The sequence below is a fragment of the Aptenodytes patagonicus genome, chromosome 1 (assembly GCF_965638725.1).
Source record: "Aptenodytes patagonicus chromosome 1, bAptPat1.pri.cur, whole genome shotgun sequence".
NCBI classification, from domain to species: domain Eukaryota; kingdom Metazoa; phylum Chordata; class Aves; order Sphenisciformes; family Spheniscidae; genus Aptenodytes; species Aptenodytes patagonicus.
Genome location: NC_134949.1, coordinates 83,480,103 through 83,493,962, shown reverse-complemented (window position 1 = coordinate 83,493,962; position 13,860 = coordinate 83,480,103). Strand labels below are relative to the sequence as shown.

At 40.7% G+C, this 13,860-nt stretch overlaps 1 protein-coding gene across 1 annotated transcript in view; it reads right to left on the bottom strand.

Annotated features, from left to right (window-relative positions):
• The window catches only part of VWF (von Willebrand factor), a 147,965-nt gene that overhangs the window by 33,163 nt on the left and 100,942 nt on the right, over window positions 1-13,860 (bottom strand). The window contains exons 35-38 of the mRNA XM_076345119.1: window positions 11,800-12,020; window positions 10,632-10,824; window positions 9,610-9,951; window positions 2,767-2,972 (exon numbers count right to left, since the gene is read on the bottom strand). Coding sequence (XP_076201234.1) covers window positions 2,767-2,972; window positions 9,610-9,951; window positions 10,632-10,824; window positions 11,800-12,020 — 962 coding nt within the window. The remainder of the gene's footprint in view (window positions 1-2,766; window positions 2,973-9,609; window positions 9,952-10,631; window positions 10,825-11,799; window positions 12,021-13,860) is intronic.

Genomic DNA, 13,860 nt, shown 5'->3' with positions numbered 1-13,860 from the left:
GTATTGCTAGTAAAGAACATTATCTCAGGGCTTGGGAAGACAACTCAGAGCCCTCTGCCAGAGCATTCAGTGGCCTCAGGGTTAAAAAGTCCTGAGAGGGCAGCTGATAGAGAATGCCTACATTGGCAGGTGGTGATGTGAAAAGCACATGGACGTTTCAAGACACAGAGAAAAAGAATCACAATAATTGCCCTAACATTTTCAGCAGCCTCAATTTTCGGATTGCTTTTCTGCAGCATAAGTAGAGTCTCTTTCTAATACCAAAAGAAATGACAAGAGATAACACGATGTTCGTAGAGCTCTATATAGGTGTTGATACTGAGAATCCCATAAGCCCAAGCACGATCTAGGGTAGAAAGGAACAGAGGAAAGAACGCCAGAGGGAAAGAATGGAGCTAAGGAAATCACAACCCACCACCAGTTGCACTGCCTGTTGTATTGCTCACACAGCTACAGTGGAGACGCAAAACGGCTGTGTGAGCTGATCCTCCCCTGCCCTCCACCTCCCCATCCACACAGCAGCTGCAGCTAAGCCTTGCCATTGGGGTACAGACAAGAGGTTTACAGAGTTAAAACCCCATTAAGGGGCATGTGACAACTCACGAATTTCAGAAGTTCTGCAGAAACAAGTAGATATCATGCAGACGTTATTCCCAAGATGTGTGCTTAACTTTTCTCCATGAGGGCTTGAAACAATTATTTAAATGGAAAATGCACTGCATTGCCTCAGGATTCAGGGATTTAAGGCACACGGAACCTAGGCTGTAATCTGCATTCGCAATAACCATTTCATATAGAATCATAATAACTAGAGTTCTCAGGCTCACCAAGAGTTGTGCACAATTGATCTGTGGTTAGGGCAGTGATTATATACATTGCAAGCTATTTTTTCCTTCAAGAGAAATAAGAAGAATTTTTTCTATTCCTTTTATTACAAAAATTACTGGGGGTTTTTTTCCTTCCATTTTACCAACTCTATAAGCAGTACACAAATCCAATGATACTGTATTTAAAACAAAGATCCAAAACAGAACACAAATAAAAAATCGTAGCCATAGGTATAGAGATATTGTAACCTTAAAATAAAGGCTAGTACAAGGTCCACATGCTCAATCCTTCAGAAAACTCTAACATTTATTTTGAAAAATGTAATTTGGATAATGCACTTGTGGAATGAAAGAACCCACTTTCCCTATGTCTTCCCCCCCGCTGCCAAAATCCATAGGGTATGTATACCTGAGGAGGGGGCTTAATGCTGTTAGGCTCCTGTACCAGCCCCTTGCCCAGCAGTAGGAAACCCTCAAAATCATATTTAGTGAATACTTTTTCAGCACGCTGTGCTTTGACAGTACCAGCAGGCAGCACTCAGGCAGAAGCCATGGCAAGGTGAGATGCCGGGGCCGGCATCCTCAGACCTGCGTGGACCTGTCCTGTATGAGGGCAAGCTGCACCGGCACACGCGGGGCTCCTGGTGCAGACCTGCAGTCGGTACGACTCTTGCATTGGCAAAGCAGTGCCTGGAACACTTGCTTCACTAAGTCAAGTGCATTGCTCGCTGGTACCCTATCACCTAAGGAAAGGTGTTTGCTCTGTTAAGTTTGATGCTTTTGTCATTATGTCAATCAACGCAAACAATATTTAAAACAGATGTTTTAGCCACAAATAGTCTTTTCTTCCTTTCAGTTTAACTGTAAATGTTTATAACACATTTCTTGATGAACTAAATGTGAGTCTAAATTTGCGTGTGTAAAATGAAGTCATTCAGAGTACATACGGTCATTTACTTTTTAAAATCTATCATCTTTTTACTTAAAGAATAGACTATCCACACACACACACACAGAATTCTCTTATTTACAGAAGATCTATGTTACAAAAACAATTGTCTTTGACAGCAGGTTTGGTGAGTATGATAAGACCATCCAAAAATCCCATAAGAACCTAAAGCCCATAAAATACTGAAATTAAAGCCGCTTCTTCTTAAAGTCTCATAACAAAACTGCAGATTTAAGAGGACTGTCTGACTTAGGTGAAAACTCCCAGAGTTGAGTAGCTGGGGGTGAAGATGAACAACCCCTGCTACTTGGAACAGGGGACATAGGGAGGAGCTTGTGCACCCACTGTGTGATGCTGAACGGGAAATCAACAGTCTCTTTCACTGCAGTCTGGCACCCAGCACCCATAGCTCTTCCCAATGCCATTCTGCCACAGAGAGGTCTGACTTAGCTGAGGAAAGTGGATTTCCAGTACAACTAAAATGATGAATTTCATCAAAGGAATGATTCTCATCAAAAAAAAAAGGAGGTAGGCTAATATAACTTGACATAAAGTTGTCTTGGTCACTGCTCCACACCAACCACTGAAAATATTTCAGTAAGCTTTGCAAAGACAATATGATACATTTTAAGCAAGGGTTCCAGATTTCTGATTAAATTGTCATTTCTGGTAAAAGCCTGCTGAATGGAGGTGTTTATCTTGGTAAATGTTGACTTATGCCATCCCTCCTCTCTTTCCTCTAGACCTCCCTCCACACAAATTGGTCATGCATTTCCGGGTCTGTACAGTCCCAGCTGTGAATTTTATATCCATCCCAGCCAATTTCACACTAGGGGAGCTACACAGGGCTGACAGCCGGCCAGTTATGAGGAACTGAGCTAGAAAATAAAGCACCCAAAGCGGAAAATAGTTAGACTTATAAGACAGATTTACTTGCAAAAGTACGAACCCCAAGCACTTACAAAGGTAAGCTGCTAACTATATCGCTACCTGATGAAGCGTGCCATCTTCACTGACACATTGTGTGCAGACTTCTTCATCAACACAGCTGTCATTAAAAATCACCTGTCCATCTGGACAGAAGCAGCCTTCTGTGGGATAATCCTTGCAGACACTGAGTTTGGTACTATTCTCACAGTGCTTTATGCAGGCTTTGTGGCAGTGATCATATGTCAAATATGTGGGACATTTCATTGCTGAGGAAGACAGAAAAAAAACTCTTTAGATAAAGAGATCTGAAATGCAGAGAAATGTTTCCACTCACACTTTCTTTAGAATTCTGTTCAGGTTTTTGAAAGCCATCATCTGATGAACATATTTTGTCCTCTGCAGCCACTAGCATCTTTGAAAATACATTTTTAAAACTAACAAAATCCACAGTGGAAAGTGATTGAAGGCATTTTCTTAAGTTACAGTCCATGCAGAAATCATCAAGCCACATTTTCAGGTCACATGAATCAGCAAAGTATGACTTACCTTAATAATTATACAATGGCTTACATGAGCTGAACATCTTGCCTAACTTTGTTTTCAACACTGGGCAAAAGACATAAGAATTTGGAACCACCTTTACATGTATTAGAGAAGCACTGGTAACAGTGCATGGTTAGGAGATATCCAGGACAGACTAAAGCATTGAACAAAGATTTTTTTTTTTTTGACAACTTGATAGGCAGCAGTGTTCCCAAGCAACTAAAGAAAGCTAACAAACAGAACATTTTGGTACTTCAAAACTGAACCTGCTGGATTTCTGCACCTTATTAACAGAATTACCTTATTAATGGAATTAACTGAATCAAGGGAAGTTACATTGCCCCCTAAGCCAACACATAAAATTTTTACTGATGAGTTCACAACACTGAGGGTATTGTCTCTAAAAGCCAACATAAAACTAAGGCTATAGCTAATCAAGTATGGACACAGCTTCCATACTGTGTACTCCCTTAAGTCTACTTTATTTTTCTCTACAGCTTCAATTACGAAAAGCGTTTTCCATTTCCCAGTTCATGACTGCTGTGAGGTTTATAAAACTTTTTCTCAGTCCCCTGACAAAAAACACTGAAATAAAATTACTGAATGAAGACCTGAGCTCCCAACCAAGCAAGCATTCATCAGCTGAACTGTCTACACACACCCCTCATAGCCAAAGGAAACAGAAAAAAATGCCTTTAATGTTAACCCTTTCCTGTTTCAAGCCATGCTAAAACCAATTATTTCTGGTGTGTTGGAGTCTATGATTATACGTGTGGATAACCATCATAGTTCAGCAGATGCAGAGGACTTGAAAAGCCACAAGAACTTGATGGAGAGTCAAATCCTGTTATGAAATGCTTTGGCTGGATTCTGAAAACACAAAAAGGTCTATCCAAGTAAAACAGAAGTTGCCTGCTTATAAACCTAGCTACCTAGACTATACTGTGTTTTCCAGGAAAACTCATTCCCAGAAGCAGTTCTGTAAACAAGGTGACTACAGTAAGCACCAGTGCTTATTGCCTGTGATGGTCTCACATCAGCTGTAATGAATGTGTGAAAATACATCCACAGCAACTGTTAAGGTAGCGTGTCATTTGCTTTTTTATTCCGGTGTCAGTAAATATACTCAGCACACTGGCTTTCATCTTGCTTACCTAGCACTAGCCCTAAAGCAAATCTAGTAAACCTTCTCTGCACAAGATTAGATTAATTTATTTTAGAGTTTAATGCTGATGCCCATCAGTGTAGAACCTGGACAGCTCCCAAGCAGAATCAGTACCAATGCTAAAGCCTCTAATATACTTCATGTAATATAGCCCCTTCTCCTTCCTCCTCTTTGGATGGCATTAAGGAGCCAGGTGTGTGAAAAATGCAATGAACTGTGCCCCGGACCCCAGATATGCTATCAAAAAGCCTGTGTGCCTGTGTAAAATGGCAATGTTTTTTCAAGGAAGGAAGAAACGAGGTGGTTGTTTTGCAAAAGAAATATAAATGAGCTCACGTGAATGCCCTTGTTTTGAAGTCACCTCTGTCCTTGGGGGCATGGGAATGAGAAGTGCATAAGCAGTGTCAAGAGATGGGATAAACTCCATCAATGTCCGGAAAATCATCCTAACCATCCTTTCATCCTACTGGCACAATGACAACCAGGCGATCATAGAAAGCCACCTCAGACACATTACTGCCCTTGTGCTCCAGAGATCTGGCCAGGTCCTACATGACCTACAGGTAAGTTTGCTTTTTGTATGGAAACTTCTGCCAGAGTTATGGAATGTGAGGAGGCATGAAGGACTCCCAACAGCCAGCCTTAGAAACAAGTATTTCAACAAGCCACCCTCCTGGCTGGCTATTTCAGTGCTTACCTCAAATGCCTATAATTTCTGAATGAAAAGGAAAAGACTGTGGGTATTAGCAGAAGGGGAAAATAAGGCTGAAAATCAAGTAACAGAAGAGTAATTCTTCCAAATACTAGCCTGTATGATGCTACTATGATCATGTATTGATACTGTATTCTCAGTTTATTTGCTCCATTAAAAATGACCTTTTCTTTCAAACAGGGAAGAGAACAGTAAAAGAAAAGCTGGGAAAAAAAACCCAAGTTTCCCATAAATCTGTGATGGCACATTTAAGTATTGACATTTCTTCAGCTGCCTATTTTTCCTCTAAATTACAGTAGCTATTCCTAGTAGATACTGGTTGGGAGAAAATAACCTCTGTGAGGATCTACAGGAGGTGCAAGTCCATCAAAATAAAATAAAACAAACCACTTGAGTTCAGAGTGAAAGATCTAGCGTGATAGTTTGCACTGGGATTCACTTTGAATTTGTGGCTCAAACAGATCAGACACAACAGAGCATCCTTGGTTAAAGTACTAAATGGATATTTAGAGGAGGGGTGTTTTTCAAGCCTGTGATATATGGAGAAAGGCACACCTCTTTCAGGCGACAATGCCACTCCTTTCTTATCAGTAGTATAATTCAGCAGCTAGCTAGCTCCTGAGGTCACATACTGCTGTCTTGCCTTTTGCCTCACTGTACTGTCATGTGCAGCCAAAAGGACAGCTAAAACCCCAGTGCCGATGAAGCTGGAGTGAATAACACACCAGGGCCAATAGTGCATCAGCTGCCAGTCAACCTCCTCGCACTGCTCAGGCAGAGTTTTCTTAAACCTCCCTTAACAGTCTTCTTTACCCAAAGCAGTATGTTTAGGAGGGTTTTTCCAATGTTCTTGGGAGTGGTTTCAAGGCCACATTAAACCAACTTAGATCAGTGCTGCCATCAAAAGGGGCAGTCCCCTCTCTTCCTTAATCTCCTCACCTCAGCTGCTCTTTCCTGCTGGCACTATTTTTCCCTTTACAGCTAGTTTTCAGAGCTCACCAAGCAGCATGTGAGGACTACTGCCAGAACAGCAAAAGGAGTGGGAATGCATGTCTGGAGATGGAAGAGGAAGAGAAAAAACTGTCCCAGATCAGCTGAAGGCAGTTGTAAAGCCACGCCCACACTGTTGATTTCCAAGTCATGGTTTAAATCCTTCAGCTGTTATGGTCCTCACCAGCACGCCTTGCTTACACAGTGAACAAACAGCAGCAGATAATCTCAGTGTAGCTCCACTACACAAATCCTTCATTAGCAGAGGTGGTTTAAAGGTTTCTTGTATCCCATTGCTTTTCTCTCCTCCTCCTGACCCTCGTTCTTGCTTCTCTGCCAAATGTCACTGCCCCTCAGTTGAGCAGGCACAGCCTGTTATGCATTTGCTTTCTAATCTGAGCCTGCAAAACAACCCAATGAAAGACAAAACACAAAACCCTCCAACAACCAGAATGGCTCATGAAAAATGTGGTTTCCAAGCAAATATTTTTCCAGGAATCCCTGCAGCTGTGGAGTACCACCAGCATCCTCCTCAAAGAACCACAGCTTTCCTGAGCAGTACCAACTAGCTGTTTGTTTCATACACCATGCAGGCATCAACTACCTATCTAAATTTAATTCATCTGCAAGCTAGTATTGGCAAGTACCTAGAGGGCATGTCCACATTGCACATAAATGAGCTTAAAGAGCTGCTGAGAAGCACTCATGGAAACATCAGCATATGAAGATTAACAACTGCTACTGCTGCTGCTGTCATTTATCTTCTGAGTATTTCTGCTTTCTGAGCAAAATTTGCTAATTACGACTCTTAATTGAGCTACACAGTTCAAAGCTGACTTGATCACCTCCACATGAGCTGCCATTTCTTTTGTAACTGCAGAATGAATATATCGCAGTCCATTCATTAATTACTATATCAACAATCCTATTTCCAGGTGAATAAAGCTTCCTCTCCACACAAAGCTGAATCCCAACATATGTCGATATTAGCAATGCAGTGATTTGTTAGAAATCCCTATGATCTTCACATTAAGATAAAGCCCATACTGTCATTGAAGTGGAAACCCTATTCAGCACGCATTCACTGTGAGGGTGAGCTGGCTCAAGGGGCACATATTCTATGCCTCAGGGTTACCTGGCTATCAGTGGAAGCTACAGGCTGCTGCAGCACAAGTCTACTAAGAGTAGGGTCTAGAAAAAAAATAAAATTTAAAAAAAAAAAAAAAAAGTATCTTCCTCACTATGCATTCCCGCCTTGGAGTAAAGTTTCCTTCCATCCATTGACACAAAGCTGGAAGTCTACAAGATAGCACTCAACACACCCACCCTCCCAAAAAGGAGCAAGGAAAGCTCAGGCAGTGGCGCTGAATGAGCACAGGATGGAGAACAGGCTCTGTGTTTATTGAGTATTCCAGCGAGTATATTTACCCATCCAGGCAGAGCAGTCAATAAGGACTTGTATTGCTTGAAATGTCCTAATATGGCATGACAAAAACCTGAATCAAAGCCTAAAAAGATGATAGAGATTCACTGGCGTGGGGGGAGGGAAGCAAGGTACTCCAGAACCATGTCATTGTTATTAAACATGTAGTGGTAGAGTGATTAAGCTGCACTGTCTATTTAGTCATTAATGTAACCTGTATAATGTCCCTGTAATTGGCAATTTTCTTTTTGGCAGTTGCACACATGCACCTGCTTGAAGGAAGAAGATGCTGCTGCTGTTAGGACACTAACGACTGTTTTATGCAACTAGTGTTAAAATAGGCAACTCTTTGGCTATCCTTGTACATGCTGTGTAACAAGATGGGAATTTGAAAACTGCAGAGAGTTATTAAGGTTCTCTACTGACATTCAGCCCTGGACATTACAATTTGCAAAGTCTGACTGAAGCACTAAATTTGGAAAATGGCTGGCAGTATTCTCCCTCTGTTTTCTAGGACTATATTCCATACAGACTGTGTTGTTTCTTAAAAGATTCAGTCTGCAACAGCAACATGTTCTTCAATAACCTACCCTGGAAAGATATTTAAGACACTAACTGGAGGCTCAGGCCAAATTCAAATTCACATTCTTGACTTCCTATCCCATCATTCCCTCAGTCTGAGTTTAAAACATGAACAAAACCAAAACATGTACTGAGTTCTTGCGGTATCATGCCTTTAGGATGCTCGTTCTCCAATTCTGAAATGAAAAGTATCTGGACAGCAAGAGGGAAAAGAAAGCAAGGCAACAAGAACTGACTAAACTGGAGAGGCAGGAGATGAGGAAAACATCTGGGATATCAAGACACTACATGAGGGGCTAGCTGGGAAAGAAAATGCCTACGTATATACGCACACATCTCAGATACCTGACTAAACCATAGAAACACTGTGAGTGAATATTTGGAAGTCTGTAACCATCACTGCAGACAGACTAACAGCAGAAGGTGTAGAATAAGCCACCTCAAGAGTTACTTATTTGTACTTAACTATATGTTGCATTTTTGGCAGATATTTAGGTATGCCTCGTAATAGGGCTGTTGGAAGAAAAAAGAAAAAAAAAAATAGGAAGATAGGGCAGAACTACTTATGTCTTTAAGAATTTAGGGGAGTAGGTATACAAAGCGACAACTGTGAATTTAGCACTAGCCTGCCTGTCTTGCTTCTTTTGGGCTCTGGGCAATTTCCAAGACTCACGTCCTGCTATACTGCTTTCTCACAGCACAAACTCTTCATCTCCAAAACACAAGCAAAACACAGCCAGAAGGAGAACTGGATTTGCAAAGCAAATTGCAGCTGGTTTGATCAGCGTAGCTGGCACGTGCTGGCAAGAAAAGATACCACAGAGAGTGGCCATTTCCCCATTTTTCACTGCAGTAGAAACTTAAAATCACATTGGCTTTTCCATCATGGTCTGAAAGGTTTAGGCTTTGGTTGGAACATGAGGAATCTGCAAAACTATTACAGAGAAAAGTCTTATTTTGTGCCATTATGTGCAGCTACGACAGTGACAGGCTGGGGAGCAGTTCCACTAGTCAAAATTATGAGTTTGCCTGTCTGCCTTGTACAGATCCTCCAATGTCTGTACCAAAGCAATGATATCTGGAGCTAAAACTGCCTGGCAGAACCAGAGCAGCCTCTCAGTCCAAACCTGGCCCCACAATGGTTCGGTGGCTGCAGAGTCAGGTACTGTCACATAGCTGTGTTTGCCTGTGCACAGCTTTCACAGTGTTTTTATTTCATAGGTTATGCCTCCAGCCTTGCATAACTACCTTGCATTTTACTAGTTAGCAGTTTACTAAGAAATACTTTTTCCATAATATGCAACTTAGTGGATGACAAACCAGTTATCAGATCTTCAATACCACTTATATGGGAAACTTGATTTGGAACTTCTGCCCCATTACATGGTATTCAAAAACTATTATTACACTGACAAGATGGTCATTGTCACCACCATCACCAAGTCAGATAGTTTCTATATCAGTTTTAATGTATCATAAACCCCTTACGACAAAACTCGGGTGTTCTCCAGTCTACGCAGACCCCGTTTTCCTTGCAGATGTGAGCGTAGGAAGTTATCATCTCGCAGGCTTCGTCCTCATAGCAGCTGCTTTCTGCGCAGGCCTCATAGAACATGTTGGGGGAGATTATCCTGTGGCACTCTGCAAACTGATCAGAGAGCAGAAGGCGGCAGTGGCTTGTTGCATGCTCAGAGCATCTGTCTTCTCTCCGGATTTCACAGATCTTCCCCGGCCCTTCCACTGTCCAGTCTTGGATAAATACGCTGCTGTCAGGAGTGACAGAGCCATCGTGTAACGTGAAGTCATTGATGTGGTTCTGATCACACACCCCTAGGAGGGTGAGTAGAAGGAAAAGAAAGAGTCTGAATACAGTCAGCAATAAAACAAACATAGAGAAAACAGGCACAGGACAGATGGAGCCAACCAGCCAACCAGGGCCGCTCAGTGAATGCCAAGGGGAAGAAGAATGAACGATATTCCTTATAGCTATTATCTATGGAGGCATAAAACCCCTGGGTCTTGTTTCCCATTTCCTTATTACAGGAGGTATAGGTTATGCCACAGAGGTATAATCTATACAATAGATTATACCATAGAGGATATCATAGAATTAATTCTCCCAGGTAGTAGTACCCCTCACAAACCTTTCACCTTCACTGCAAGCACAGGACATGTCTCTCACATAAATGTATATGTGAGAACCTAAAGTTAAAGCCTCATCCAAAAAAAAAAACCAAAACAAACCACCTCCTTGAAAACATAACAATATAACATGAAGTAAAACATGAGAGATGTCTAGCCTTGCTCTTTCTAAGGTATTACTGGGAGTCAATGAGCTGTTACATTGATGGCCATAGTAGAAAAACCTACATAGATTAGCCATGTGCCAACAACAGGGAATCAGTTCAGCCAGAGAGTTTACAGGTTCAGGACCACACAAATTCCAATAATATAAATAGCAATTCAAGCCCAAGTAGGAAGCTATTAAAATTACTAGCTTTCAAACTTACCACAAAGCCCTTGTGTTCCTGAAGAAAAGCTCTTTGAATTAAGTTTAAGAATAAATTCATTGTTTCTTGGAGTAAATGTGAGATTATGTCCAAGATGGGAGAACTTGATTTCATGCATTATTGCTCCATAGACAGTGATTTCAAACAAACTGCTAGAATAGGGAATATGAACCCTTTCACCGTTCACAGCCACCTGTTTTCAAAAAGGCAAGATCATCACATCAGTTCTAGCAAGCAGTTAGAATCAACCCAATTTGAGTTTACGGTTGAAACATATTTTGACTTCAGAGGTACTTGAACATCCAACTGAATCTGGACATGACCATCAATTTTGCAAGCTGAAACTTTCTATTGAGTCTAAAAATGCACAGAACTAATTGACCTTCATTCTATAAACTTTTTCAACATTTTCCCATATGAGTGCATTCCTTCAGCATCACGTATATACAGACTAGCAATCTAATGCCGTGAAGTAAAAATGCCACCTACAGACCCTGATTATCAATAAACCTCAGTGAAAGTCAAGGCTGTCCATCACCATGCAGAACTGGGTGCAGGTGTTTTGGTCCATCCTATATTGCTACACACAAGTCAGAAGAGATCACCTTTGCAGGCTAGCCGACTCCTGTATGTCTGAGGAACCCAGAGACTGAAAATGTGTCATAATGAATTTGAATACTTCTCTGCCTGTAAAACAGATGTAATACATACTAAGCTGGCCTTTCTTCTAATGCTGAGGTCCATCTGCACACAAGGTAAGAACAAACTCACTGGCTCTTCAGCTTGCCAGCCATGCATAGGTTTGTGAGGAATAGACTGCTCTCCCATGCACCAAATGATAACATTGTGTAAAGGACCTCTGCCAACAGAGGAGAATCAGAGTGCAGTATGTCCTTTCTGGCACAAGCGTCAGGGAGACACTGCCAAATCCCATGTTCTTGACATTGTCACACCCACACAATGGAGAGAACAAGAAGAGAAATGTGTCTGGCTTGTTTTGTGAACATAGACTGCATCATGACATTGAAATGACGCATTTGCTCAGAAGCCTAACAATAGGCTGCAAGAGGAACAGAAACTGGATAAAGGGAACAAATTTGTCCCCATAACCTGAAATTCTATAGCATAAGCAGACAATGCACAGATCACTTCATTGTGTTTAGCTTACTCCCATGTCACTGAAGAGCTGAACAGATACACCACGATGTTTCACTTCAATGGAGTCCATACAGTTCATCTTTGGTGTTGCTCTGCATGGTCCTTCGTGGAGGAGAACTTCAACATTATGTTGCATGTCTCGAAACAAGGTGTAGGAGCAATTGCCGGTCAGCTTAAAATTTAGCCCATCAAAAGTGACAATATGCCGAGATGAACTTCCTATACAGACACCTGCAAATCAATGAAGAAAGAAAAAAAAAAAAGGCATGTAGGCATTCACTTTTGTTCAAATTAGACTATTTCTTCACAACTGTTATGGGCATGTGGAATCAATTAATTGAGAAAGCTAGGAAGGTAATGAATTGCAAATGCTTGCAGCAAATCATTGACAAGAAACTTTGGTAAATACTTTAACACGTGTTTTTTTTGAAGTATCTTTGTATTAGTAATTAGTAATTAATACTAATTAGCAATTAGTATTACAAAAGATTTGGATAAACTCATAGAAAATCCCTTAGCATGAAGTTTACTCATATTGAATGTGATTTATGAATAAATTTTATATGAAAAATAAAAGCAGGGAAAACGTATCCCTTCTCTATTTGTAGAAAGACTGTAACATACTTACTTTTTATTTTTTGCATTGCATTTTTATTATGGTATTGCATTTTATTCTGTACAGTATTACATTTGAAACAAAACAACACTATTTCATTCTTATCAAACACATGTCACAAGTCAATATCAGGGGACTTTTTTTTTTTGTCTTTTCAGACGGGAAACAGGGAAAGGGCAGAGAAATAATGTGCACAGGATAAACCAATGGTCAACTGACAGCTCAGTGCCCTGGTCATTAGGTTATAAACACTTCCTTGTATTCACAAACTGGAAAGCAAGGAGGATTATAATCTCACAAGTACCAAAACAAAACCTGAGCAAAAGGATGCTTTGGACCCATGCATTTTCAAATCTTTTGCTTAAAGATAATAAGGACAATACAATCAATGTCAGCTGAACATGTAGGAAGAAAATTCTCATTGTTAATAATTCAGCTACTTGGCTTCTAATTGAGATTTGAGAATAATCTGTTTCCCATTCATTGACCTTCAAACTTAATTTCCCAGGAAAAACAGCAAACAGCAACTTTTGCTTGGGGAAAAAAAAAAGAAAGAAAGCCTATCTTGTGTACTGTTAGGCACTGAATTGTCAAGAGGTACATCCCTCTGGAGCAGTGGGGCATCTTCAGATATTCTACTGTACCTTCTTATAAAGTTCATGTATAAACAACAATGGAACAAGTTAGCAATAAAACAATGTTTCTCAACCTTTTTTTATTCATGGACATCTAAAAAAATTTCTAACGATAATGGGAATCCTTTTAAATTTCTCATAGGTATTCTGTAGCACAAAATGTGTTCATGCAATTCATTTAAATCCATTTAACAATCCACAAACACCCAAGAGCCATGAATCACATGTTGCAAATCATATTGCTATAAAATTTATAACTAGTTCAGCAAGCAAACACCTTCATGGTGTAACTCCTGATCTATTCTATGAACTCAGTCATATGACACAAGAAGAACACTTTTTCAAGTACTTCCTCTTTGCAAAAGCATTTGTCATATCATCCACACTGTCAAGCAATCATTTGAAAGGGCTCTAGTTCTCTAAATGACTGAACACTACTTTGCCGAATCATGAGTAAATTAAGCGTGCACTGCCATGCTCCTGCAGCACAGATTGCCTCCATTCATAACAACAAAGAGATGCTGAAGCACACTGACCTCCTACTAAGCACCTACTTTGCTATGCCCATCTCTAAAGTTTACTGATTGCTGTGAGTTTCGGCTCTGACTTCAGCACGTACAGCATCAGAATCAGCCTTCCCGCCCGCTACAGATGTTGCTTTCATAGACACAGCATTATGCGGGTTTCGCTAAGTAGTCATTGAAACAAGGGTACTTTACCCATGGGGTTTTGATCAACTGAGTGGGGCTGGTTGTTTTTTTTTTTCCTCCTCTTATAACATATGAAAACTTACCAATTTTCATCACGAGCTGTATCACCT